The following is a 23243-nucleotide window of genomic DNA, read 5'->3' as shown; positions in this document are numbered from 1 at the left end:
TTGACATTTTATATAAGGAATTTGAGCAGGGGCCTTTTTGTATAAGGGACTTTCAGGGGTCCTGGAATCAGTCAACTGATAGGATGAATGTCTGCCTCAGACAACTGACAGCATTAAGTGAGTTAACATCTGTAAAGTGCCTACAAGGTTGATGCGAGAATAATAAGTGCTATTATCTAAGAACTTATTCTAAAGTGGAAATCACACTGACAACCTGATTTGGTTCCCCAGCTCCATGATTAATTGTTAACATCTACCTTGCACTTATAAAGGTGATCAGTTCTGGGATACAAAATGAATAAATGAAATTTAGATATGTAATACGTACTACAATAGAGACAAGGACCAAGTACAATGGGGTAGTGCAAACAGGGCTGAGCATTAAGTTTGGTTAGAGGGTGATTGTTGAGTAAGAAATCTACCAATAGGGAGTGGGGCCAGAAGTCAGATTATAGTGAAATATAAGTGAGCATGTTACATAAAGCATAAAGTTTTATGCAATAAGTTTCTGTGGAAAGTATGATAATAGGTAGAGAGAGCATAAGAATATAGAATAGTCTGGGTGTAGCAGAGTGGTACAGGATGTGCATAGCATGGAAAATCCCCAGCACACACCCCTCACCCCCCTGCCCCTCGCCCGCAAAAAAAAAAAAAAAAAAAATACATCATACACAAGGCTCTGGCTTCTGATGGCTTTCTGCCCAGGGCCAGACTGGGCACCTGCCTGTGCAGAACACTCTTGTCTCCTGGCCTTGGAAGCCAGCCCTCAGGACTCCCCCACTGCCAGACATCTCAACTCCTTCCTGGAGCCTGTTGACATCAGCTATGGCCATCTACAGCACGGGACTCGGCACCCTATCAAAGCCTGCTCCCCGTGTCCTACTAAAAAAATCACATTTCCATTCACCCTTCAGCCTTCGAAGGACCTGCTTTCCAGCCCCTACAGAGCAGTTGCTGGATGCCACCCCTCACCTCTCAGGGTTTCATGGCCAAGGCTTCCCTTCTGGAGTTTCCAGGTTCACTCGTTTATTCCACACACACATGGCACATTGCATGTCTGGCTGTTTCAGGTACTAATGGGACAGTCGTCCTGGCACATGTGTTGCACCTAGTAGAAGAGAATAAGTGTGGTTGGGTGTAGCACACACCTGTAATCCCACCATTCTGGGAGGCTGAAGTAGGAGCATCGCAAGCTGGAGGCCAGCCTGGCTAACTCAGCAAGACCCAATGGCAGAGCATCCATGGCTTCAATCCCTGGTACCCAAAATAAATAGGACCAGGGGTGTAACTCACTGGTGGAGCACGTGCCTGGCCTGTGGAGACCCGGGGATCCACCCCCCACACCGTGCTGCAAAAGAAAGGGGGGTGAATGCTGTGGATTAAGGGGCTGGGGGCTGTGACACTGGCTTTCCTCTCCTGGACCTGGATATGCTTCTCTGCCAAGCCTCTGCCCTTGGTCGCGGGCGGGCACTGTGTGCCACTTGGGTGCAGGGCTGGGACGATGCAGGGAGAGGCCAGAGGCAGGTGCAAATGATGAGGGCATGTGGGGAGCTTGTCTCCCTTACCCCAGGATGGGGCAGGCATTCTGGGCCCAGGTAAAGGAAACACCCAGGTGGCCTAGTGGGTGGATCACCATCTGTGATGCCCAACTAGGGGAGGGACGCGTTGCAGGAGAGCCCCACTGGAAAGGCCTGGACTTGGGGCCCTGTGGTCCCCAGTGAGAGATACACTGTCCCCCCAGAGGCTGGGGAGGGGAGAGCCAGCCACCCCCCAGGGAAGTGAAGACCTGATGTTGGGAGGGGCCCTGGAGNGGGCGACGGGACGGCCGGGGCGGCAGGGCCCGTGGCGCCGCCGGGGGAGCGGCCCTAGCTGTGGTGGTTCTGGCTCTGGCTCTCGCCCTGTCGGGGCGCTGGGTGCTGGCGTGGTACCGTGCACAGCGGGCGGTCACGCTACACTCTGCACCCCCAGCGCTGTCCTCCGACTCCTCCAGCCCAGCGGTGGCCCCTGACCTCTTCTGGGGTACCTACCGTCCTCACGTCTACTTCGGCATGAAGACTCGCAGCCCGAAACCCCTCCTCACCGGTAACTGGGCCCCGGGGTGGGCAGACAGGCACACTCTTAATCTGGGTGTCCCAGCTTCCCGCCAGAGCAAGGGTGGGGCGGAGTGGAGCAGGAGTTAAGAAGGAGGATGACCCTCAAGTTCTCAGAAACCCACAGGAACAGGTCCTCCCGCTCTCTCTTTGACTTACTTGGCCATTCTACCCCCAGGACTGATGTGGGCGCAGCAGGGCGCCACCCCAGGGACCCCTAAGCTCAGGCACACGTGTGAGCAGGGAGACGGCGTGGGTCCCTATGGCTGGGAGTTCCACGACGGCCTCTCCTTCGGGCGGCAACACATCCAGGATGGGGCCTTAAGGCTCACTACTGAGTTCGTCAAGAGGCCTGGGGGTCAACACGGAGGGGACTGGAGCTGGAGAGTGACTGTAGAGCCTCAGGTCAGGGCCTCAGGATACCCTTTCCTCAGCCCAGACTCCCTCAGTCCTTCCCTTGCTGCCAGCAAATGCAGTCTGAAGTGGGGGTTAATAGCCATGAGTCTGGCTTACTGGTTCGAAATCTGTCTTAAATGCGAACTTCTCTGTATGACTGTGTATCACCCCAAAGCCTTGTTGGTAAAGCAAAGATAATAGTAACACGGAACTCACAAGATTGTAAGAATTAAAATAATCTGTGTAGAGTTCTTAGCAGAGGACACAGCACAAGTATTCCATTATTTCCCAGAGAACTCTGTAAGGCTCTTTAGATCATCCCACTGGGTATATCTATTTAGCCTCAGTGACTCAGCATTGCCAAACACATATTGTTTACCATGTTACTCCTGCCTAAAATGCCTTTCCCTCACTAAGGCTGATTCTCAAGAAAAACTGCCAATTTAATGCTATTTTTCCCCCCTGTTCTTGGTCACCCAGGCTTTAGGTACCTCTGCCCTCCCTTTGGTCTCCCTTTTCTTCTATGTGGTAACAGATGGCCAGGAAGTCCTACTCCCAGAGGTTGGGGCAAAGGGGCAGTTGAAGTTCATCAGTGGGCACACCAGTGAACTTGGTGACTTCCGCTTTACACTTTTGCCACCAACCAATCCAGGGGACACTGCCCCCAAGTATGGCAGGTAATTCAGGGAAGAGTGTGGAGTGGTAGTAGGGGTGGTTTGGATGCTAACTTAACCTGATTCGCTTCTCTCTACTTTCCTTCCACTAGTTACTTCTAGTCTCACCAATGTCCATATTCCCTGCATTAAAACCTCTTATCGTGATTCCTGATCACCTCATATTTCCCTTTATAATTTTCACCACCTCTTCCTAAATACTATTTTTTTAATATTTTTATTAGTTACTGATGAACCTTTTATTTATTTGTGTGTGTGTGTTTTTTTTTTTTTTAAATATGTGGTGCTGGGAATCGCACCCATTGCTTTTCACACATGCTAGGCAAGCACTCCACCACAGAGCCACAACCCCAGCCCCCTGAATATATTTTCTATTTCTCTTCTTGTCTTCAAGCTACAATGTCTTCTGGTCCTCCAACCCAGGACTGCCGCTGCTGACAGAGATGGTGAAGAGTCGCTTAAATAGCTGGTTTCAGCATCAGCCCCCAGGGGATTCTCCTGAACACTATCTCGGCTTGCCAAGATCTCTGAAGTGGGAGGACAGAGGCCCAAATGGGCAAAGGCAGGGACAAGGGCAGTTCTTGATACAGCAGGTGACACTGAAAATCCCCTTTTCCATGGATTTGGTGTTTGAATCTAGCAGTGCCCAGGCAGGAGGAAACCAAGCCCTGGGACAGCTGGCAGGCAGCCTACTGACCCAGGCCCTAGAGAGCCATGCTGAAGCCTTTCGAGAGCGTTTTGAGAAGACTTTTCACCTAAAAGAGAAGGGCCTGAGTCCTGAGGAGCAGACTTTGGGTCAGGTTGCCCTCAGCAGCCTCCTTGGTGGGATTGGCTACTTCTATGGACAAGGTCTGGTATTGCCAGACATGGGGGTGGAAGGGTCTGAGCAGAAGGTGGACCCAGCCCTCTTTCCACCTCTCCCTCTTTTCTCAGGGGTACCCTCCAGGTCATTCTTCCCACGTGGCTTCCTTTGGGATGAGGGCTTTCACCAGCTAGTGGTCCATCGGTGGGATCCCCACCTCACCAGAGAGGTCCTAGGCCATTGGCTGGGGTTGCTGAATGCTGATGGCTGGATTGGGCGGGAGCAGATACTGGGGGATGAGGCCCGAGCCCGGGTACCCTCAGAATTCTTGGTGCAAAGGGCAGCCCATGCCAACCCCCCAACCCTCCTTTTACCTGTTGCCCACATGTTAAAAGGTGGTGATCCTGCTGACTTGAATTTCTTGCGCAGGGCCTTCCCCCGCCTTCATGCCTGGTTTTCCTGGCTCCATCAGAGCCAAGCAGGGCCAGTGCCACTCTCTTACCGCTGGCGAGGCAGGGACCCAGCCTTGCCTACCCTACTGAACCCTAAGACACTGCCATCAGGGCTGGATGACTATCCCCGGGCTTCACATCCTTCAGCAACTGAGCGGCACCTTGACCTGCGATGCTGGGTGGCACTGGGTGCCCGTGTGCTGTCTCAGCTTGCAGAGAAGCTAGGGGAAACTGAGGCAGCTGCTGAGCTGGGCCCACTGGCTGCCTCACTGGAGGCAGAGGAGAGCCTGGATGAGCTACACTGGGCTCCAGATCTAGGAGTCTTTGCAGACTTTGGGAACCACACAAAAGCTGTACAGCTGAAGCCTAGGCCCCCTCAGGGGCTGGTTCGAGTGGTGGGCCGGCCTCAACCCCGCTTGCAGTATGTGGATGCCCTGGGTTACATTACTCTTTTTCCCTTCCTATTGCGGCTTCTGGACCCCAACTCACCCCACCTCGGACCCCTGCTGGATGTTCTAGCTGACAGCCGCCATCTCTGGAGCCCCTTTGGTTTGCGCTCCCTTGCAGCCTCCAGCCCCTTTTATGGCCAGCGCAATTCAGAGCATGATCCCCCCTACTGGCGGGGTGCTGTGTGGCTGAATATCAATTACCTGGCTCTGGGAGCACTCCACCACTATGGGCACCTAGAAGGTCCACATCAGACCCAGGCTGCCAAGCTCCACAGTGAGCTCCGTGCCAATGTGATAGGCAATGTGTGGAGGCAGTACCAGGCTACAGGGTTTCTGTGGGAACAGTACAGTGACCAGGATGGGCATGGCATGGGCTGCCGCCCTTTCCATGGCTGGACCACCCTAGTCTTACTGATCATGTCTGAAGACTACTGAACAGGGGGATGGGAGAAAAGCCAAGCCACTCAGAGTCTGGAGGTACAAGGTCTCCTGCTGCCCAGCTTCTCAATTACCAGTAATTCAAACCTTCCTCGGTTCATCTCAGGTGTCTACTATGTCGCCCCACACAGCCTGGGGTGAATGTGAACTCAGAGTCTATTTTTCTAAATAAATTGGAAAAAACAAACCAAACTATTGCTTTTGCCAGCTTTGCTTCACCAAGTCTTAGTTCAGGCTTCAGGGATACCTACTATCTTAAGAGAATGTGATATAAATGTCTATAACTTATCTCCTTCAAAGCCAGGTATATCAAATGCAATGCAGCAAGTTGAGTTCTAGTCCACTCAAATCCACAAGCAGCTGGTTCACATCTCTTTAATGAGATCAAAGGCTCCTGTGGATGTCTTTGGGGAGGGCAAAACTAGCACAGTCCCCCAATACTGCCCCTCTCCTCAGGGCTCCAGCCCCTTCAGGCAGATTCTAGGAGGGCAGGGAGGAACCAAGGAGGAATTTGAGGCCAGGGCTGTTTGTGAAAAGCCAGTGGTCCACCCACCCTCCCAAAACTACTTATGGGATGTCCCCTTCACTGGAAGCCAGCCCCATGGGAGAGACCTGTGGCAAGGGGTCTGGGGGCAGTGTACAAGGGGACTGGTCCTCCAGATCTGGTGGGATGGCACTAGCCCTCACCTCCTTGATTGGGTCAACCTCACTGGAATCAGGACAAGGGCAGAGCTCAATACCCGAGTCACCAGTCAGGCGACGATAGCGGCAAGAGGGAGGTGTGTGGGCTGGGCTGACCCTTGCCCTAGGCTCACTCTCCTGATGAGGGGAGGCACTCTCGTGGGAGGAAACACCTTCCACGTTTGTCCCCTCGCAGTGGGCAGGGCAGTTGGATGCAGAGGAACAGCGGGTGCATTCACTGGAAGCAGTTAAGGGGTGGCCAGGGGCCATAGTATAAGGAGGTGGTGGTGTGCCTGGGCGGTGAACCACATCCTCATAGGCAGGGGGTTTGAAGGCGCTGAGGAGGCCTGCAGGGAAGAGAATAGCATGGTTGAAGGCAACCAAGCATGAAGAAGTGATCTGACACTTGAGAAAAGGGTTCTTTGAAATGTGTGCAAAAGGGAATATGGGATGATTCAGGGTCCTGGTTTGGGAAGGGTCACTGGTAGTGGACTCAGAGCCTCAAGTCACTCACGAAGGTCAAGCAGTGAACCGGCAGGGACAGGGCCAGCCCCGTGGCATGCCCCATGGTAGGCCAACAAGTTGATCTCACGTTGCCGCTGCTGTTGCTGCAGCCGAAGTTTAGCTCGACGGTGGCGGAAGGCGCAACAGCAGCTAAAGAGGATGAGGACAGTCCAGAGCAGCCAGAACCCTGCAGGAGGCAAGGAAGGAGTATCTTAAATATCTCCCATTCAGAGAAGGGTCCTGAAAACTGGAGTTTCAGGGTCCAAAGGAGGATGGGCAGAGGGACCTGAGAATAGCCCTCATGGAGACTCACACCAGAGTTCATAGTAGTAGGTACAGCAGCCAGTCTCCCCGCAGCAATGACCACTCTCACAGAGGTAGGGCTGGTTGTTCACTCCTGGGCACAGCTCTCGAAGCTGGGAGCAAGGAGGCACTTGAACTAAGGAAGATTCTAGCTCCAAGCATTGCCCACCCGCACCTCCTTCATGCACATAATACACAATTCTACTCATGAGCCAAGTTCAGCTTGGAAAGATGAAGGGATGCTGGGGGAATTGTTCAAATATTTGAAAGGCTATCAATGTGAAAGAGAATTTGGAACAGCAAGAAATTGGTGCAGTCTAGAAAACAAACATAAAAGTGTTCACAACAAAGAGGAAGATAGATTCCAGTTCTGCATAACGGAGACTTCTCTCATACTGAAGCCTGGCCCTGCAGGGTGCTTTCTGTTAAGGGAGTGTTTTGGCAGAAGTGAGAAGCCAGTCTGAGCTATCTGTCTGAGAAATGAGTAAGAATTTAAGGTCATTTCCAAAGCTAAAATAATTTCATCATCTCTCACAGCCTGCTACCCCCCACCCCCAAGCTGAATCTTTCCACTTCTGGGACTCAGTCTCTCTAGGGTAGAGGAGGGGCAGTGTGAGACCCAGAGCAGTGCTCCCAACCAGATGGGATTGCTGTGGATGATAAAGGATGGCATCCAGGGCGCGAGTCTGGGTTCCAGCTCTTCTCCAGATTGCTCCCTCAAGAGAAGACGCTGCTGGACTCTGTTGTGACAATAGGCACACACAAAAACAAAAAATAACAAATAACTGTTTCAAGACAAAGGGAGTCTCCCTGGGACCTCACTATGCCTCTGGTCACTGGAGAGCTACTGCAAGCTTCCACTGCAGCCAAGGGATGGGGTCTATGAGGCTGCAGTGTAAGTCAACTGCGTCTACATTACAAAGTTTAGACAAAGAGTGAGACATGTTTAGGAACTTCACAGTACCTTTGGCTCAGTGAGTTCCTCCCCCACCACCCACCCCCCCTCACCAACAGGAAGGGTCAGGAAGGGGAAAGAGAAATAAATGGCTGTCGTGATAGGCTTTTGGAGCTGTTGGGATACCTGCTGTTGCGGCGCTTGAAGTGCCCCCCAGGCCTCCTCGCTGCCGTTCCCGCTGCTGGCCCGAGCCATGCCTCCACCTACAGCCCCCTGAACACCACAGCCTCCTCTACCGCCAGCTGCCCCGCCCCTGCCACCTCTGCTGGCACCGCCATGGTCCCTGCCCGGCCCATGTTCGCGGCCGCCACCATCACTCCGCAGCCGGAGCTTCCATCCGGGGAGAGCTCGGCCAACTAGGACCCAGGTTGGCCTATCCAGCCAATCAGCATCTTCCTTCGACGGATTGGCCAATTGGAGCACATTAGCGACTTCTCCCAGTAACCAATCCCCAGAAGTAACTCCGCTGCTTTCCCAGACAACAAGAGCTTGCACAGACAAAGAGTGGGGAAAGGTTCGACCAGAGCCCTGACTGACAGCGACAATAGCCAATATGGACAACAGAACAGGCTTTGACTTATCAACCAATGAATGCCGTCCAGAAGAGCAAAGTTCCTACTGATTGGCCTAAATCAGGTTTTCCGGATGACGCCCAATGCCGAACCACCACAGGTAATCCCGCTGGAAGAGGCAAGGTTCTGAGAGTCGGCCCGAGTCCAAGGGTGCACCCGCTGGCCTTCTTGCAATGGTTTCCAAACCCACGTAGGGCAAGATGTGTGTACCAGAGATTGGTCTGCCCATATACCACTCCCCCAAGTCCGTACAAGCTGAGACACTGGATGAAATTTAATAGGGTAGGGAAGACACTGAAAACCAGGCATGGGAAGAGAGCGCTGAGTCCAGGTTTGGTAACGGCATTAAGTAGCCAAAAGGGGGGACCCTGGGCCCTCGGGTCCCCCAAGCCGCATCTGCAGGTTGATACGATAACACTGAAGGCTGCACAGCGCCTGGCCCGTGCGGGAGCAGGCGTACCGGCGCGGGTGAGGGCAGCCAGGGACAGAGCAGCGCGGAGGAGGGCCTGTTGGAGCTGGACGCTGAGAGACAGCAGCGGGGGCGGGGACGCCAGGTGGGAAGGAAAGAGTGGAACCCTGTGCCCCACTGCTGTAGCGCACCATGGGGGCCGGGGCTGCGGCCCGCCTCCCGCCGCTCGCCTCGTGCAGCCCCCCGACCTCCCCGCCCGCTAGGAGCCGCAGTCTTGGTGAGGCGCTCGATTGTCTGGTTCTTGTGCTCCTCCGCTCGCCGCGCGGCCTGCAGTCGCCGCTTGCGGGCTCGCTCCTCGCGTTTCAGCAGCATCTCCTCCGTGAGGGCAGGGGCCGGGCAGCCCCCAGCGACAGGCAGCGGCATCATCGGGGAAGGCTGACTCCGTGCCTTCTGGAGCAGAGCTCGCTGGGGAAAGAGAAAGAGTAGCATCTGAAAATGGAGCAAGAGGGAATTGGAAGGCCCGCCAGGTCCAGGGAAGGGACAGAGGGGACGTGGAACGAACATATAGGATCTTGAGGAATGCAGACCTGGGGAGAAGGGGAATTAATGAGCACCCTCTTCTGGGGTCCTTAATACTGCCTCCTCCCAGGTCTCTCCTGATATTCAGGTTTAGATTCTCAACTCTCGAAGGGAAAAAAAAAAAATAGTAATATTACCAGCCTGCCCTATGTACCAAAACTCTGCCACTCTTCTGGAGGTTTTTGTTGTTTTTAATCTTTTTATCTCAATAGATAGCATCAACTGGATAACTGCTCAAGCCAAAAATTCAGGGTTACCCATGATTCCATTTTTCATCAAATATCTATTTCCAAAATATATCCAGCATTCATCAGATTTCTCCATTTCCACTTTAAACTTGATTCCAATCATCACCATCTCTTAGCTTCCTAATTGGACTCCCCACTTCTATCACTTAAGACTCATTCTCCACATAGAAGCTAAAGTAATCTATTGAAACGCAAACCCAATGTTATTTCTCTGCACACAACCCATCAGTGGCTTAGCCACAATTTTTCTTCTCCTTTACCTTGCTAGGTAAGTTCCAGTCTCAGGGCTTTGCATCTATTGGTCCTTTTGCCTGAAGAACTCCTCTGATATTGGAACTATTACCGCTTCAAAAAGGCCTTCCCTGAAGTGTACACCTAATGTCTCTTTGCCACTTTCTATTTTCATTATACAACCTTTTTCTTGTCATAAACTGTAGAGCATCTTGCAATTATTTGCTTATCCCCCCTCCCAACACACACACACACACACACACACACCCTAGACTATCAGCTCCATGAAAACAGAAAGTTTGTCTTTTCTCCCCATTGATGCCTCATTGCCTAGCAAAGTGCTTGGGACACTGCAAGTTCCAAATACACATTTGATGAGTAAATAAAGAATGAAATTAACTTACTTGTCGAGCTGTGAGCAACCGTTCATTGATCTCCTTCTTGAGGTCTCCATTGTCATCCAGTTCCCCCTTCTCCAGGGCATCCAGCCACCTCTGTTCCTCCTCTTCTTCCTGGCCCCCTAACCCCCCTGACAGGTCCCGAATTGGAGAGGGGGACAGATTACTGTCTTCATCTGGGAAGGAAAATTGGAGAGATATGAGTAGAATTGTTTAGATGAGGGCCCCTGTTTGGCCAAGTTAATTCTAGGACATTAAAATTTCTCACCTACTTCAGAACCAACCCCCTTCCTTACTCAGGTATAACAAAAAAACAAACAAACAAACAAAAAAAAAACACCAGTTTCCCCACCTCCAGGTCCTTCTCACCCAGCCAGGCTCGGTATTGCTCCAAGGGAACTCCTTCCATAGGTTCCTCTTCATTATCCACAACCATGAGAGGAGAGGGTGAACGAGGACCCTCAGGGATCACAGTGAAGGTAGGAACACTGCAGAGAGAAAACACTACTCTATAAAGTGACCAAGTGTTTCCTGCTTGGTATATACATCACAGCCTTCCCTACACCATTGGGTTTTGGCTGCCTAAACCTGGGACCTGAATTCACAGTGCCTTCTCTGTCTTCTAGAAAGCCCAGCCAGTTTCTACTTTCGCCTGCTCCTAAAGTTCCCCAGGGAAACTCTAGAACCTCTTGGCCTCACCTCTTGGTGCCTAAGACCTGCCCGCCCAGCTTGATTTTGAGTTTGAGCTGGGGCTTGGCGGGAGATGGCTGTGTGGGACCGGCCTCTTCTTCCTGATGGTGTTTCTTCTTGTGCTTTTTCTTGTGCTTCTTGTGCTTTTTCTTGTGCACTCCGTGGCCATGGGCACCCGCGAGGCTCAACTCCAGCGCTTCCCCTGCGGAAGGAGAGCCTGTCAGCGGCGTTCGGCCAAACCGTGGCAGAGGAAACCCTGAATAATCTAACACTCATAAAGGGGACCCCCTCTTCCTGCGGTACTAGCTGTTGCCATAACGACAGCACCGCCTTTCTTCCTCCCACCTGTGGCAAGGTACTCAGGACGCTCCAAGAAGCATAAAGAACTCCTTTTCAAAGAAGGCCTAAGTTGGATAGGCAAATGCTTACCCGGCTCAGGAGCCTCCATAGCCCCTGAGGTGCTCCCGCGCCGCCACAGCTTACTCATGGGATCCTCTAAGGGAAAAGGTCTGGAAATGGTCGGGAAACATGCAGATATGCCTTTTCCGCCCCGCGGAAGAACTAATCCCGCAAAATAAACCTCTACTTCCGGTGCATGGCAACCATGCTTGTGCGGGGCACGCTTTGCAGCCAAAATCCTCCCCGAGAAACAACGATCCTTTCAACGAAAGTTCCGGGCTCTTTGAGCCAGAACGGCCCAAATAGGGCATGGCTTTCTCCTCGCTCCGCCTCTCCACACTAGATTCCAGAACTCCACCGGGGCGAGCCAATTATTACACTCAAGCTTGGTAAACTTATACCCCAGAGCAAATGTGGGAGCTAGGTTAAGAGAATACAAAGGTGAAAATGAACACTAACTCTTCTCTAGAGGAGCTCACAGTTCGGTAGGAGAATGCGTAAGAAAGTACATTGCCAGCAAGATGCTTAACAGCGTAAGTGCCTCAAGAGCCCAGTAGGTGGAATTTAAGCCTAAAATCTCATTGGTGGGGAAATGGACAACAATTAACGGTGTATCTATACAATTTGGAACACCACGTTGCTGAGAAAAGTTGAGCAATGTAAAAATTGACACAGAATTTAGATACCTGTGATTTGTAACACTTTGGAAACAATCCAAGGATCCTGATAGACATCAAAAATTAGTTTGGGGGATTTTTCCCCCCCAGAAGTGGCTGCCACACTATCGCATTTTATGCTTCTGACATGAAGGAAGCAGAATCTTTACCTGGTAGATTTATTTTTGTGGGCATCTATCCACCGCTGGGTCTGGGACATCACTTAAGTGAAGGTCGGTGGAGTCGCAGAGCTGTCGAAAAGTTGTGCTGAAGAAAACAAAACATATCAGTGACAAATAGCCCAGGGTATCACAGATGGTCTTGCTATGGCTTCCTTGACTGACCTCAAACTCTTGGGCTCAGATGATCCTCCTGCCTCAGACTTCTGAGTAGCTGGATCTACAGAATAAGACTGATTTTGTGGGGAAATGAAGCTATGTATTCCAGTTTTAGAAGACCTGAATCTGCTGTGTTGAAAATTTCCTTTTCTTGTCCCTTTAGGAATGACAGAAATAAAAGCAAATGAGTCGTTTTAACAGGTGTTGGTATTAAGATGGTTTACTGTAATAACAATGGCTTCTGCTTGCTTCACAACTGAATGAAGGGAGATAAGGACAGGTACTGGTAGTAGCAGAATCTGAAAGAAGGGAGATAAGGACAGGTACTGGTAATAGCAGAAATGATGAACAATGAAGACAAAACCACCAGTTTGAAGAGATTATGAGTATCATTTAAATTATATATAGTCATATATAAATTATATATACTTATATAATATACATCGTAATAAATATATAAATATTATATAATAAATTAAATTTATTATTACATAATTGAACCCTCTGAGATTTTTTCTTTCACATATTATAGATGTAAAACCTGAGATCATATTTCACTAAGAGCCTACTTCCTAGACTTGGTTTGTGTTTTTGTAATGTAGAAGAGGTGCTATGAAATCTTGAATATTACAACTTTGAAATCAGAATAGCTGGCTCCAAAGCCAATATGTGATTGGATTTTTTAAATATTTAATTTTTAGTTTTAGGTGGACACAATATCTTTATTTTATATTTATGTAGGATTGAATTGAACCCAGTGCCTCACGCACACTAGGCAAGAATTCTACCACTAAACCACAACCCCAGCCCCTATGATTGGAATTTTTTGAATAGCAAATGCATTCTTTCTTCTAGAATTATGAGGCTTTTTTAAAATATCACCACCTAGGTTTATTGACTCTGTTGTCACTATTTTAAAGCTTGTTACATTGTATTTTACTTTAAAAAATATTTTTTAGTTGCAGATGGTCACAATACCTTGATTTTCTTATTTAGTTTTATGTGGTGCTAAGGACTGAGCCCACATGCTAGGCAAGCACTCTACCACTGAGCCACAACCTCAGCCCTGTATTCTACTTTTTAATATAAATCACTCAGGTTTTCTTAAGCTTTTTTTTTTTTTTTAAGTTTTGAAATACTGCTCTTCTTATCTTGTTAAAAGAATTGTTATGATAAACCTGAAAAAGTGAAACATCTTTCCCAAAGAAACAACAGATTACAAATGAGCCAGCTTCATGGATCATATATGGAAGTAATTAACTATAAAGTTTGCAGGGCCAAGGGCACAGTTCAATGATAGAGCATGCTGATGCTCAAGCTGTGTCTGCAGGACCACATGAGGAGGAAGGAACAATGACAACAGCAAAAGTCATGACATTAGGTTTACAAATACTAGTCTGAGGAAATAGACAAATCCTATCAGGTACAAAGGCAACTGAAGTGGACTCTTTAAAATATGCAGGGGTATGGAATCTAAAGGGAGATCTTTGTAGTCAAAGATTTTATTTTAGTGAATTAATTGCATCCTACACAGGCAAACCTGGAAAAAAAAACACATTTTAAATAGGAAAAATGTTTTTATATATGTTCATGAAGTTTATAGTTTTGGTAAACAGATCATCAGAAGAGAAACAGGCTACAGCAAAGATGAAGAGCAGGAGTTGGCAAATAGTCAAAAGGGTCAAATAGTAAGTAGATTTTATTAAAAAGTAGACATAGACTGAATATGCCTGTATTCCAGTAAAATTTACTTAAGAAAGTAGGTGGGGGGCCATAGTTTTCAAATCCTGGAAAAAAAGTTGGGGGCTGGAAATACAATTCAGAGGTAGAGTGCCTGCCTAGAATACATGAGGGTTCCATCTCCTGAACAAGTCATGGTGGCACACTTTTGTAATCCCAGCAACTGGGGAGTCTGTGGCTGGAGGATCCTAAATTCAAGGTCAGTATTTTAGCAAGAACAGAAAGGACACAGAAGTTGCTTAACTTTAGATTACCCCTGGGTTCAGTTCCCAATACCAGGGGATAAAAAGAAACAAAACAAGGTATATCTGTATGTGTTGATAATTTTTTATTTGTTTTAATTAGTTACACATGACAGTACAATGATCTTGACATATCATACATTTGAATCAGATTGTGTTGATAAATTTTAAAATTTTTCAAGATAATGTGGTTCCATTTTTAAAGGTATAATCCACTAGCTGGCATGGTGGATTCATGACTATAATTAGTCCCACTGACTTGTAAGGCTGAGTCAGGAGGATATCAAGCTCAAGACCAGTCTTAGCAACTTAGCAAGATTTGTCTAATAAATAAATAAATAAGGACTGGGGATGAACTCAGCGGTACAGTACCCCTGGGATAAATCCCTAGTGCATAAAAAAGAAGAATTGGGGGTTTAGGCACTTTTACTATCTAGGTCTGTAATGCACTTTCTTACAATGTACATTACATTTGCAATTTAGAAATAAACAACACCCATATATACATATTTATATATATATGAGTGTACAATGCAAAGAAAAAGGAAATAACTTATTTGAGAGACATTTCAATGATAAAAATTATCAAGTATCAATATGTAGTTATGTATGGGAATTGAGTAAGAAGTCAATGTAGTAGAGTGATTAAGAGATTGGACTTTGGAGTTATACAAGTCTATTATCGGATCCAAGTTCCAACATTTATTATCTGTGCAACCTTGGACTCAAAGTTATTTAAGCTTTCTGAATCTCAGATTTTAGCTTTGTAAAATGGAATAAAGTAGGATCAACTTTATAGGGTTTTTTTGAAGGAATAAAGCAAATCAAGAAAGCAAAATATCTAGGGTAGTATTGGCACATAAGAGGTTTCTAGCAAATAGTAATAGTTATAATAATAATTAATGACTTTCATGTTTCTAGGTAAAGTATATAGAGGGAATGTTTCTTTTTAAAAAAAATTTTATATAAAGAACCCAGGCACTTTGCACATTTTAGGCAAGTACTCTATTACTGACCTACATTCCCTGCCTTTTTAAAAATCTTATTTTGAGGCAGGGTCTCCCTGGACAGGCAGTCAGCTGTTCATTGGGTTCTTTTTCTGGTCCTTTTCCTCTTCATCTTCTTGCACTTTTTGGACTCTTATTTGCCTCCATCCCTTGAGGACTCCATTATTATACTGATGTCATCCCCATTCACACTTTCAATGTTCCGTAAGGTTGAGAAAAGGAGGAATAAACAACACCCATATATACATATTTATATATATTTGTGTGTGTGTATATATATACACACACACACACACACACACACACACACACACACACACACTGCACTGAAGCTGTGACCAGCTTTGTGCAGTCCTGTAGGGGGCAGGTGGAACTCTGAGGAGAGGATGCATTTTAGAAAGCTTTGAAGGTGATATTCCCATGTCACTGGGAGTTAAAGTGAAGAATCACTCATAATAAACAGTTGGAGAAGACCTAAGAGTTTATAACTTGTTTTCATATGGTTTCTCTCTTTCTTTCTTTTTTTTATTTTTTATTTTTTGGTGGCACTGGAGGTTAAACCCAGGGATGCTTTACCACTGAGCCACATTCCCAGCACTTTTTGTGTTTTTCATTTAGAGACAAAGTGTTGCTAAGTTGCTTAGGGCTTTACTAATTTGCTGAGGCTGGCCTCAAACTTGCAGTCCTCTTGCCTCAGCCTCCCAAATTGCTGGGATTAAGACATGTACAACCAGGCCCCACTCGTGGCCTTTTTCTACCCTAACCCTCATGATAACTCCCGAAGGGAGTTGTTCCCATCTTACATGAGGAAACTAGGGCTGGGGTTGTGGCTCCGTGGTAGAGCGCTCACCTAACATGTTCAAGGCCCTGGGTTCCATCCTCAGCATCACATATAAATAAACAAAATAAAGGTATTGTGTCCAACTACAACTAAAAAATAAATATTAAAAAAATGAGGAAACTACAACAATAATTGTTGATGAGGATGTGGGGAAAAAGGTATACTCACATTGCAAATTGGTGCAACCATTATGGAAAGAGGTTTGGAGTTTCCTCAGAAAACTTGGAAAGGAACCACCATTTGATCCAGCTATTCCACTTCTCGGTTTATACCTAAAGGACTTAAAATCAGCATATTACAGTGATGTAGCCACATCAAAGTTTATAGCAGCTCAATGAACCAACCTTCAACAGACGATAAAAAAGTGATATATTTATACAGTAGAATATTACTCAGCCTTAAAGAAGGATGAAATTATGGCATTTGATGGTAAATGGATGGAGCTAGAGAATATCATGGTAAGCAAAATAAACCAACCCCCCAAAACGAAAAGCCAAATGTTTTCTCTGATATTCAGATGCTAATTCACAATGGGGGGATGATAGGGAAGAACAGAGTTACTTTAGATTAGGTAGAGGGGGGTGAAGGGAGGGGAGGGGGTATGGGGGTACGAAGGATAGTAGAATGAATCAGACATTATTACCCCATGTACATGTAACTATATGACCAGTGTGATTCTACATAATGTCCAACCAGAAGAATGAGAAATTATACTCCATTACATATGAAAAAAAATGAGGAAACTGAGGCTCAGAGAGATGAAATGTCTTGGCAAAAGTCACACAGTTAGGGAATAACAGAGCCAGTCTCACACAGAGACTTCCTGAAACTGGCCTGGTTCCTGGCCACGTTTCAGCTACATCCTGATGTCCAGCAGGGAGGAAGTAGCCACAGTAAGTGATGACTGACTTCATTATTTTGTTTTTAGGGCCTTTTTTGTTTGTTTGTTTGTTTATAGTAGGAGGGATTTAAACATGTTTAGGGGCTAAGAATTCCTTCTGAAAGAGTTCTTAGCCCTTTCTTTTTTCCTCTTACTCCTCCTCCTCTGCCTCCTTTTGTTGTGTGTGGGGGTACTAGGTATGAACCCATGGCTTTTCTGGTGCTAGGCAAGTGCTCTATTACTTAGCTACACCCCTCTCCCTATCCCTTTTTATTTTTTTTAAATATTTTATTTTTTAGTTATAGTTGGACACAATACCTTTATTTAATTTATTTATTTTTATGTGGTGCTGAGGATCGAACCCACGGCCTTGCACGTGCTAGATGAGCGCTCTACTGCTGAGCCACAACCCCAGCCCCATTATTTTTTATTTTGAAACAGGATCTTGCTACACTGCAGAGGCTGGCCTAGAACTTGTGATCCTCCTGCCTCAGCCTCCCAAGATTGCAGGTGTGCACCACTGCACCTGGCTCTTGCCTTTATTTTTAAAAATTAATTTATTTTGAAATATTTCCAATTTATAGAAAAAATGTAAGAAGAATACAGAGAACTCTTATCTTCTTATGCCAGATTCTGCAATTATTAATATTTACCTATGCTCGTATTGGTTCTCATTTTTTTCCTGATCAATTTGAGAGAAAATCTCAAACATGATGCTATTTCATTCCTAATTATTTCAGAATGTATTTCCTCCAAACAAGTACAATATTCTATAATTTTCATGCAACCTTACCAACCAGGAAATTAATCTTGAAACAACACCACCATCCAATTCACAGATTCCATTCAAACTTCACAAATGTGCAATATCTCCTTTTCCTTTCCACTCCAAGTCCAAACTCAGGATCATCTATTACATTTATTTATCACATCTCTTTAATCAGTTTCAATACAGAACACTTCTTTATTCCTATCATGTCTTTCATGACCATTATAATTTTAGAGTATGGTGTTTGATTTTGTAGGATGTTCCTCAGCCTGGGTCTGTCTGGTGTGCCCTTGGGTCCAGACTTATAAATTTGTAGCAGAAATACCATGCACACAAAAATTATGCTGTGGTCTTCTCAGTGTCTTATATCAGGAGACATATGATGTCAACCCATCCTACCACAGATGATAACCTTGGTCAAGATAGTGTCTGCCAGCTTCTTCCACTATAAGTCACCCTTTTTATCTTTGTAAATAACAAGTATTCTCAGGGGAAACATTCTGAAACTACCTTAGTATCCTATTCTCCATTGAACCTCTATCCATTGGTACATTATTATGTGCTGTAATAATTGCCAAATGGTGACCTATATTTATTATTGTATTTATATCTATCTATTAGTTGGCATTCAACTTTAAAGAAGAGATGTGTCCTTATATTTATTTACATATATTTATTTATACCTGTATAGATTCCTGTTTCTTTCAATCAATGGGTTGAATCCATTGATTTTGTGTGTGTGTGTGTGTGTGTGCGCGCGTGCACATGTGCAAGTGTGCAATACAGGGGATTGAACTTGAGTGAGCTCTACCACTGAATTACACCCCCAGCCCTTTTTATTTTTATAAAATAAGTTGCCCTCTCTGGCCTCAAACTTACCATCCCTTTGCTTCAGCCTCCCAGTAGCTGGGATTATAGGCATGCTCCACTGCTCTGGGCCTTTGCTATCATTTTGATGCTCCTGTGTGTCCCATATTTGATCAGTTGGCATTCCTTTGGGCTTGCTTCTGTTTCCTCTTGATATATCTCTATCATTTTCTGAGTTGTTTTTTTTTTTTAACTTTCAAACACTACAAAATGTTTGGGCTCATCTTGTACTTTTCCCAGATAAGCAGTGAGAACCAAGGCAGGCTAGAAAACAGGAACATTTGACTGAGGTTATGCCAAGGCCACCCTGAATTCATGCCACAGGAACTTGTTGGTGAGGATTTCCTGCTGGTACCACCACCCACTCCTCAGGGGCTGCAGGCACAGTGAACATATCACGAACTAGGTCTCGTCTGTACTCCAAGATTCAAAGTCCAGTTGGGAACATTCCAGTTGTTTGACTTAGGCCAAGTGCTTACCCCTGGACTGTGAAGAGGTAAGAGGGAACGTCAATGTTTCCCTAATCCTTCCAGTATTGTCCTGTGGGAGACTGCAGAAATAGGAAGATGATTTTTATCCTTTGTGGCTCAAAATACCTTCCTCAAATATCTACTTCCTAGTCAGGGACATATACTTACAGGCATAAAAAAGGGGACAGTTGGCAAGGCTATGCACCAGATCAGGGGCATGCTGGTAAATGTTTAACAAAGCTCCCCAGAACAAAACAGCACTGATTTGTAATGTTCACCTATTTCCGTTGTGTGCTATTCCCAGCAATGGAGTTTCAAATGTGACATCACTGAACACAGTTGGGAAGAGATGTGCACCTCAATAGATAGCATTTTCACCATACAGATCCTATACACGAAAATGGCCTCAAGAGATAAAAGCAAAATATACTAAAATGATCAGGAAGTGATGAGTTTTTAGTATTTATCACCTTTGCCTTAATATAATTTATTTAGTTGTAAATTTATGTCATTGAATTTTTAATTAAAGCAGTGTTAACTGACATGCACAATTCTGAAAAATTCAGCCATTGTCTCTTATAAACAAGTATATTTTGAAACATTACTGAATCAAACTCACTCAGTGATTTCCTCAGGGAATGGATTAGGAAGAGAGGAAGATATAATCTTATTTATTTATTTCTGCTTTCTAGTATTTAAAAAATAGCATTAGTTTTTAAAAAATATGTATACATATTTTCAAATATTTTTCAAATAAAACTTAATTTAAAAATTAACCCACAGAAGGGCTGGGGATGCAGCTTAGTGGTAAAACACTTGCCTATCCTGGCGAGGCCCTAGTTTCAATCCCTAATCCTGCAAAAAATAAAGATAAAATTGGGTGCAGTGGACACCTGTAATCACTCCTGTAATCCCAGCAACTTGGGAGGCTGAGGCAGGAAGATTACAAGTTTGAAGATGGCCTCAACAACTCAATGAAACCATGTCTCAAAATCAAAAATAGAAAGGATTGAGGTAAACTCAGTAGTAAAGCACTTGTCTAGCATGCACAGGCTCTGGGTTTAATTCTCAGTACCACGAAAATAGATAAATAAATCTAAAGACATTTTGGTCCTTCCTTCTCCTCTCTTGGTAGAGAGTAATGTCAGCTGGCTTCACTGTTGCAACTCCTCCAACTGCTTTAGCAAAAGGCTGTCAAGTTATGATCTCTAAAATATAATTCTGTGTCTCTCCTTTTCAAAATCTTCAGCCCAATGAGTACAAACTCAGGCAAGATTTCAACTCAACCTTCTTTCTAAATATTTTTTATTTTACCTTTTGCCTGGATCTTTAAAAAAAAAAAAAAAAAAAATATATATATATATATATATATATATATATATATATAATTTTTCAGTGGATCTTTATTTTATTCATTTATTTATATNTATATATATATATATATATATATAATTTTTCAGTGGATCTTTATTTTATTCATTTATTTATATGAGATGCCAAGAATTGAACTTACACATGCTAGGCAAGCACTCTACCACTGAGCCACAACCCCAGCCCTTGCTGGGGTCTCAAACCAGGAATTTTCAGTTTGGGGGCTTGGAGGGATTGTTTTGTTTCATTTTAATTTGTTTTAATTCCTCCCCCCAACACCCTATACTGGGGATTGAACCAGGGATGCTCTACCATTCGGCTATGTCCCTAGCCTTTTTTATTTTTTATTTTGAGACAGGGTCTTGCTGAGTTGCAGAGGCTGGACTCAAATTTGTGATTCTCCAGCCTCAGCCTCCTGAGTTGCTAGGATTACAGGCATGTATTACCACACCTGGCTTTTTAAAGATGGAGTCCTGATAAATTGCCCAGGTTGGCCTGGATCTCCATCTTCCTCCTTCAGTCTCGGGAGTAGCTGGGATTCTAGTGCATGCTGTTGCTGTGCCTGGTAGACCAGGGTCACAGGACCATGCTCCCTAATGGAAGGGGGCTGCCAAGGGCCTGTGGAGAGCACATGGTGTGAGCCTTCAGCTAGTGCTTCCACAAGTGGCACTGATTCAAATCAATCTCACATATTCTGGGTAAGATTTCATTTGGGGAGAAAAAATCTCTTTTGCTGAAAAACAAACATTTGAAAATAATTGTTTTAATCCAACAAAATACCTCTTAGTCAAACATTCTCAAATCTGCTTGCTTCTTTTATTTACTTCAACAGATGTTTATTGAGCACTTGCTGTGTGCCAGGCACTGGGGATAAAACTGGACAACAGACTGTCCTTCCCTGCTGAGCTTACAGCTTAAAGGAGTGATAGTTGATACATGAAGAAATTAAGAAAAAATGTTTTCTTCTTTCCCTTCACTCATCCTTTGAGGTTTATCTCAGGTGCCATGGACTTTTTAAAAACATACTTTAAAAAAATCTCTTTTCCTTCCCAGCACAGCGGTGCATGCCTGTGATCCCAGCGAGTCAGGAGGCTGAGGCAGGAGGACTGTAAGTTCAAAGCCAGCCTCAGCAACTTAGCGAGGCCCTAATCAACTCAGCAAGACACTGTCTCTAACAAAATATAAAATATAAAAAAAGGGATGGGATGGGACTTGGTGGTTAAGTTTCCCAGGGTTCAATCACTCAAACAAACAAACAAACAAACAAACAAAAAAGATTTATTTTTCTACTTACTAGAAGTCCATTCTTCATGTAAATTTTTATGCATAGAGGATGTTTGTTGATGTCCATCATCCTTTCCCTCACCTTTTGGTAATAGTATCTGGAACATTCTTTCAGGATTAACCTCTTCCTCTCCTTCTCTCACACTCCCAGCTTACTGGGTTCCAACTAGGGGGTGCCGAGAATTGAATCCAGGATTGCACAAGTGAATCAGGATTGGCAGACTGAAACACAGAACACTCTTAGCTACAACAATTGGCTCAGGTTCAGTCAACCCTCTGGCTACAGTGATTGGTTTGGGGTGGATAAATGATTCCAAATGGCTCACTGTGAATCCCAAATATGTGTCGGAGTCTTGTGAAACAGATGTCATCTTTTCAACTAAATTTAAGCCTGATGCAGACCCAAACTTTTTGGTAGCAATTTGGTTATCCTGTGGAGTGTAAGGCCAACATGAAGGAAGTTGGAAGAACCAAGTGATGAAGAGAGACTGCATCCTTGTGACACCCAGTGCCTGGATGGAGCCACACCTAAAGCCCCTGAACAATTAAGTTCCATAAGCCAGTAATTTTCCTTCTTTGCTAAGTAATTTTAAGTCTGACTTTCCAAAAGAATATTGAGTAATTTGCTATAGCACAGACTCCCTAAGAGCTAAAGACTGGTATGGCTCTGGTTCCAGCCCATCAGCCATGAAGGAGTCTTACCTTCTCTCAATTCTCCCCAGTAAGTCCCAAAGCCTCCAGGAGACACTTCATATGTGATCTGAAAGTTAATACTCTGCCATTTCCTTCTATGTATTTGGGCTTTCTGAGGGAAAGAAGGGAACCCTGTTTCTGCAGAAGCAGGGACTGGTAACCCTGTCTCAGCACCCAGCAAAGCTACATGGTCAATACTGAAGTCATGGAAGTCCTCACGCTCTCAAACAACATAAGTCTGGAATCAGTATGCTGAGGCTAGTAGGGCACATCCAGGGGCATAAAGGTGTTACACTTGTTCCTTCGTCTTCGTAGCTCTACTTTTGGGTTACTTGCCTTGTGCCAGGCATTATGCTGGGCATTTAACACTCGTTCTCATATATAATCCTCACAGCAACTTGCCAGAGTAGGGATAATTATATATCCCCATTGAATAGACGAGAAAACTTAACTTCAGAAAGTTCAATGATTGGACCAAGTACCCCTGGCTAGTTAGTGAAGAAACTGAAGTTCTAAGGCATATATAAGCACCCCTTTGTGAATGGTGGCCCCTGGGAATGGACGGATAGCTGTGGAGGGAAGCCTAAGGGTTGAGGAAGACAAGGGATATTTGGGACTGTAGAAAGTTGAAATGGCTGCTTGGGTGAGATTGGGCGGACTCCGCCCCGGCTTCAGCGGAGTGTGCAGTGTGCACACGGAGTGTTCAACAAGACGAACCATGTGACCACGGGATTTTCCGCGCTTAAAGGTTCGGGCTTGACAGGTGGGAGCGGATGGGGGCGGGGCTTCTTTGGGTCCTCCCATTCCCAGGTGAG

General features: G+C 45.6%; 3 protein-coding genes and 1 long non-coding RNA gene across 5 annotated transcripts; 1 reads left to right on the top strand and 3 right to left on the bottom strand.

The window, feature by feature from the left end:
* Positions 1–1799: 1799 nt before the first annotated feature.
* Mogs (mannosyl-oligosaccharide glucosidase) lies at positions 1800–5493 on the top strand. Its single transcript, XM_015499819.2, has 4 exons — positions 1800–2082; positions 2269–2495; positions 2967–3163; positions 3555–5493. The coding sequence occupies exons 1-4, from the start codon at positions 2049–2051 to the stop codon at positions 5296–5298; spliced, it is 2202 nt and encodes a 733-aa protein (XP_015355305.1). The 5' UTR covers positions 1800–2048; the 3' UTR covers positions 5299–5493.
* Positions 5494–5662: 169 nt separating this feature from the next.
* Positions 5663–8133, bottom strand: Wbp1 (WW domain binding protein 1). 2 transcript variants are annotated; one of them, XM_015499824.2, is made up of 5 exons: positions 7871–8133; positions 7428–7529; positions 6800–6902; positions 6497–6673; positions 5663–6329 (listed from the first exon to the last, which is right to left on the bottom strand). In XM_015499824.2, the coding sequence occupies exons 1-5, from the start codon at positions 7937–7939 to the stop codon at positions 5869–5871; spliced, it is 912 nt and encodes a 303-aa protein (XP_015355310.1). In that variant the 5' UTR covers positions 7940–8133; the 3' UTR covers positions 5663–5868. The 2 variants fall into 2 exon arrangements, with proteins under 2 accessions (XP_015355310.1, XP_015355309.1); XM_015499823.2 differs by lacking the exon at positions 7428–7529 and having other exon boundaries at positions 7871–8118.
* A 439-nt stretch (positions 8134–8572) lies between these two features.
* Positions 8573–16336, bottom strand: Ino80b (INO80 complex subunit B). The gene is given in 9 exon segments (XM_015499822.2): positions 8573–8950; positions 8952–9190; positions 10188–10357; positions 10551–10669; positions 10881–11073; positions 11301–11380; positions 12097–12193; positions 12271–12421; positions 16263–16336. Coding segments are annotated over 7 exon segments (1140 nt in total). The 5' UTR covers positions 12147–12193; positions 12271–12421; positions 16263–16336; the 3' UTR covers positions 8573–8661.
* LOC107154223 lies at positions 16333–23243 on the bottom strand. Its single transcript, XR_001505036.2, has 3 exons — positions 21746–23243; positions 18623–19160; positions 16333–16374 (listed from the first exon to the last, which is right to left on the bottom strand). It is a non-coding gene; the product is annotated as an uncharacterized LOC107154223 (long non-coding RNA).

The sequence above is a fragment of the Marmota marmota genome, unplaced genomic scaffold (genome assembly GCF_001458135.2).
Source record: "Marmota marmota marmota unplaced genomic scaffold, marMar, whole genome shotgun sequence".
Lineage (NCBI taxonomy): Eukaryota > Metazoa > Chordata > Mammalia > Rodentia > Sciuridae > Marmota > Marmota marmota.
This window is presented reverse-complemented; position numbering and strand designations above follow the sequence as displayed.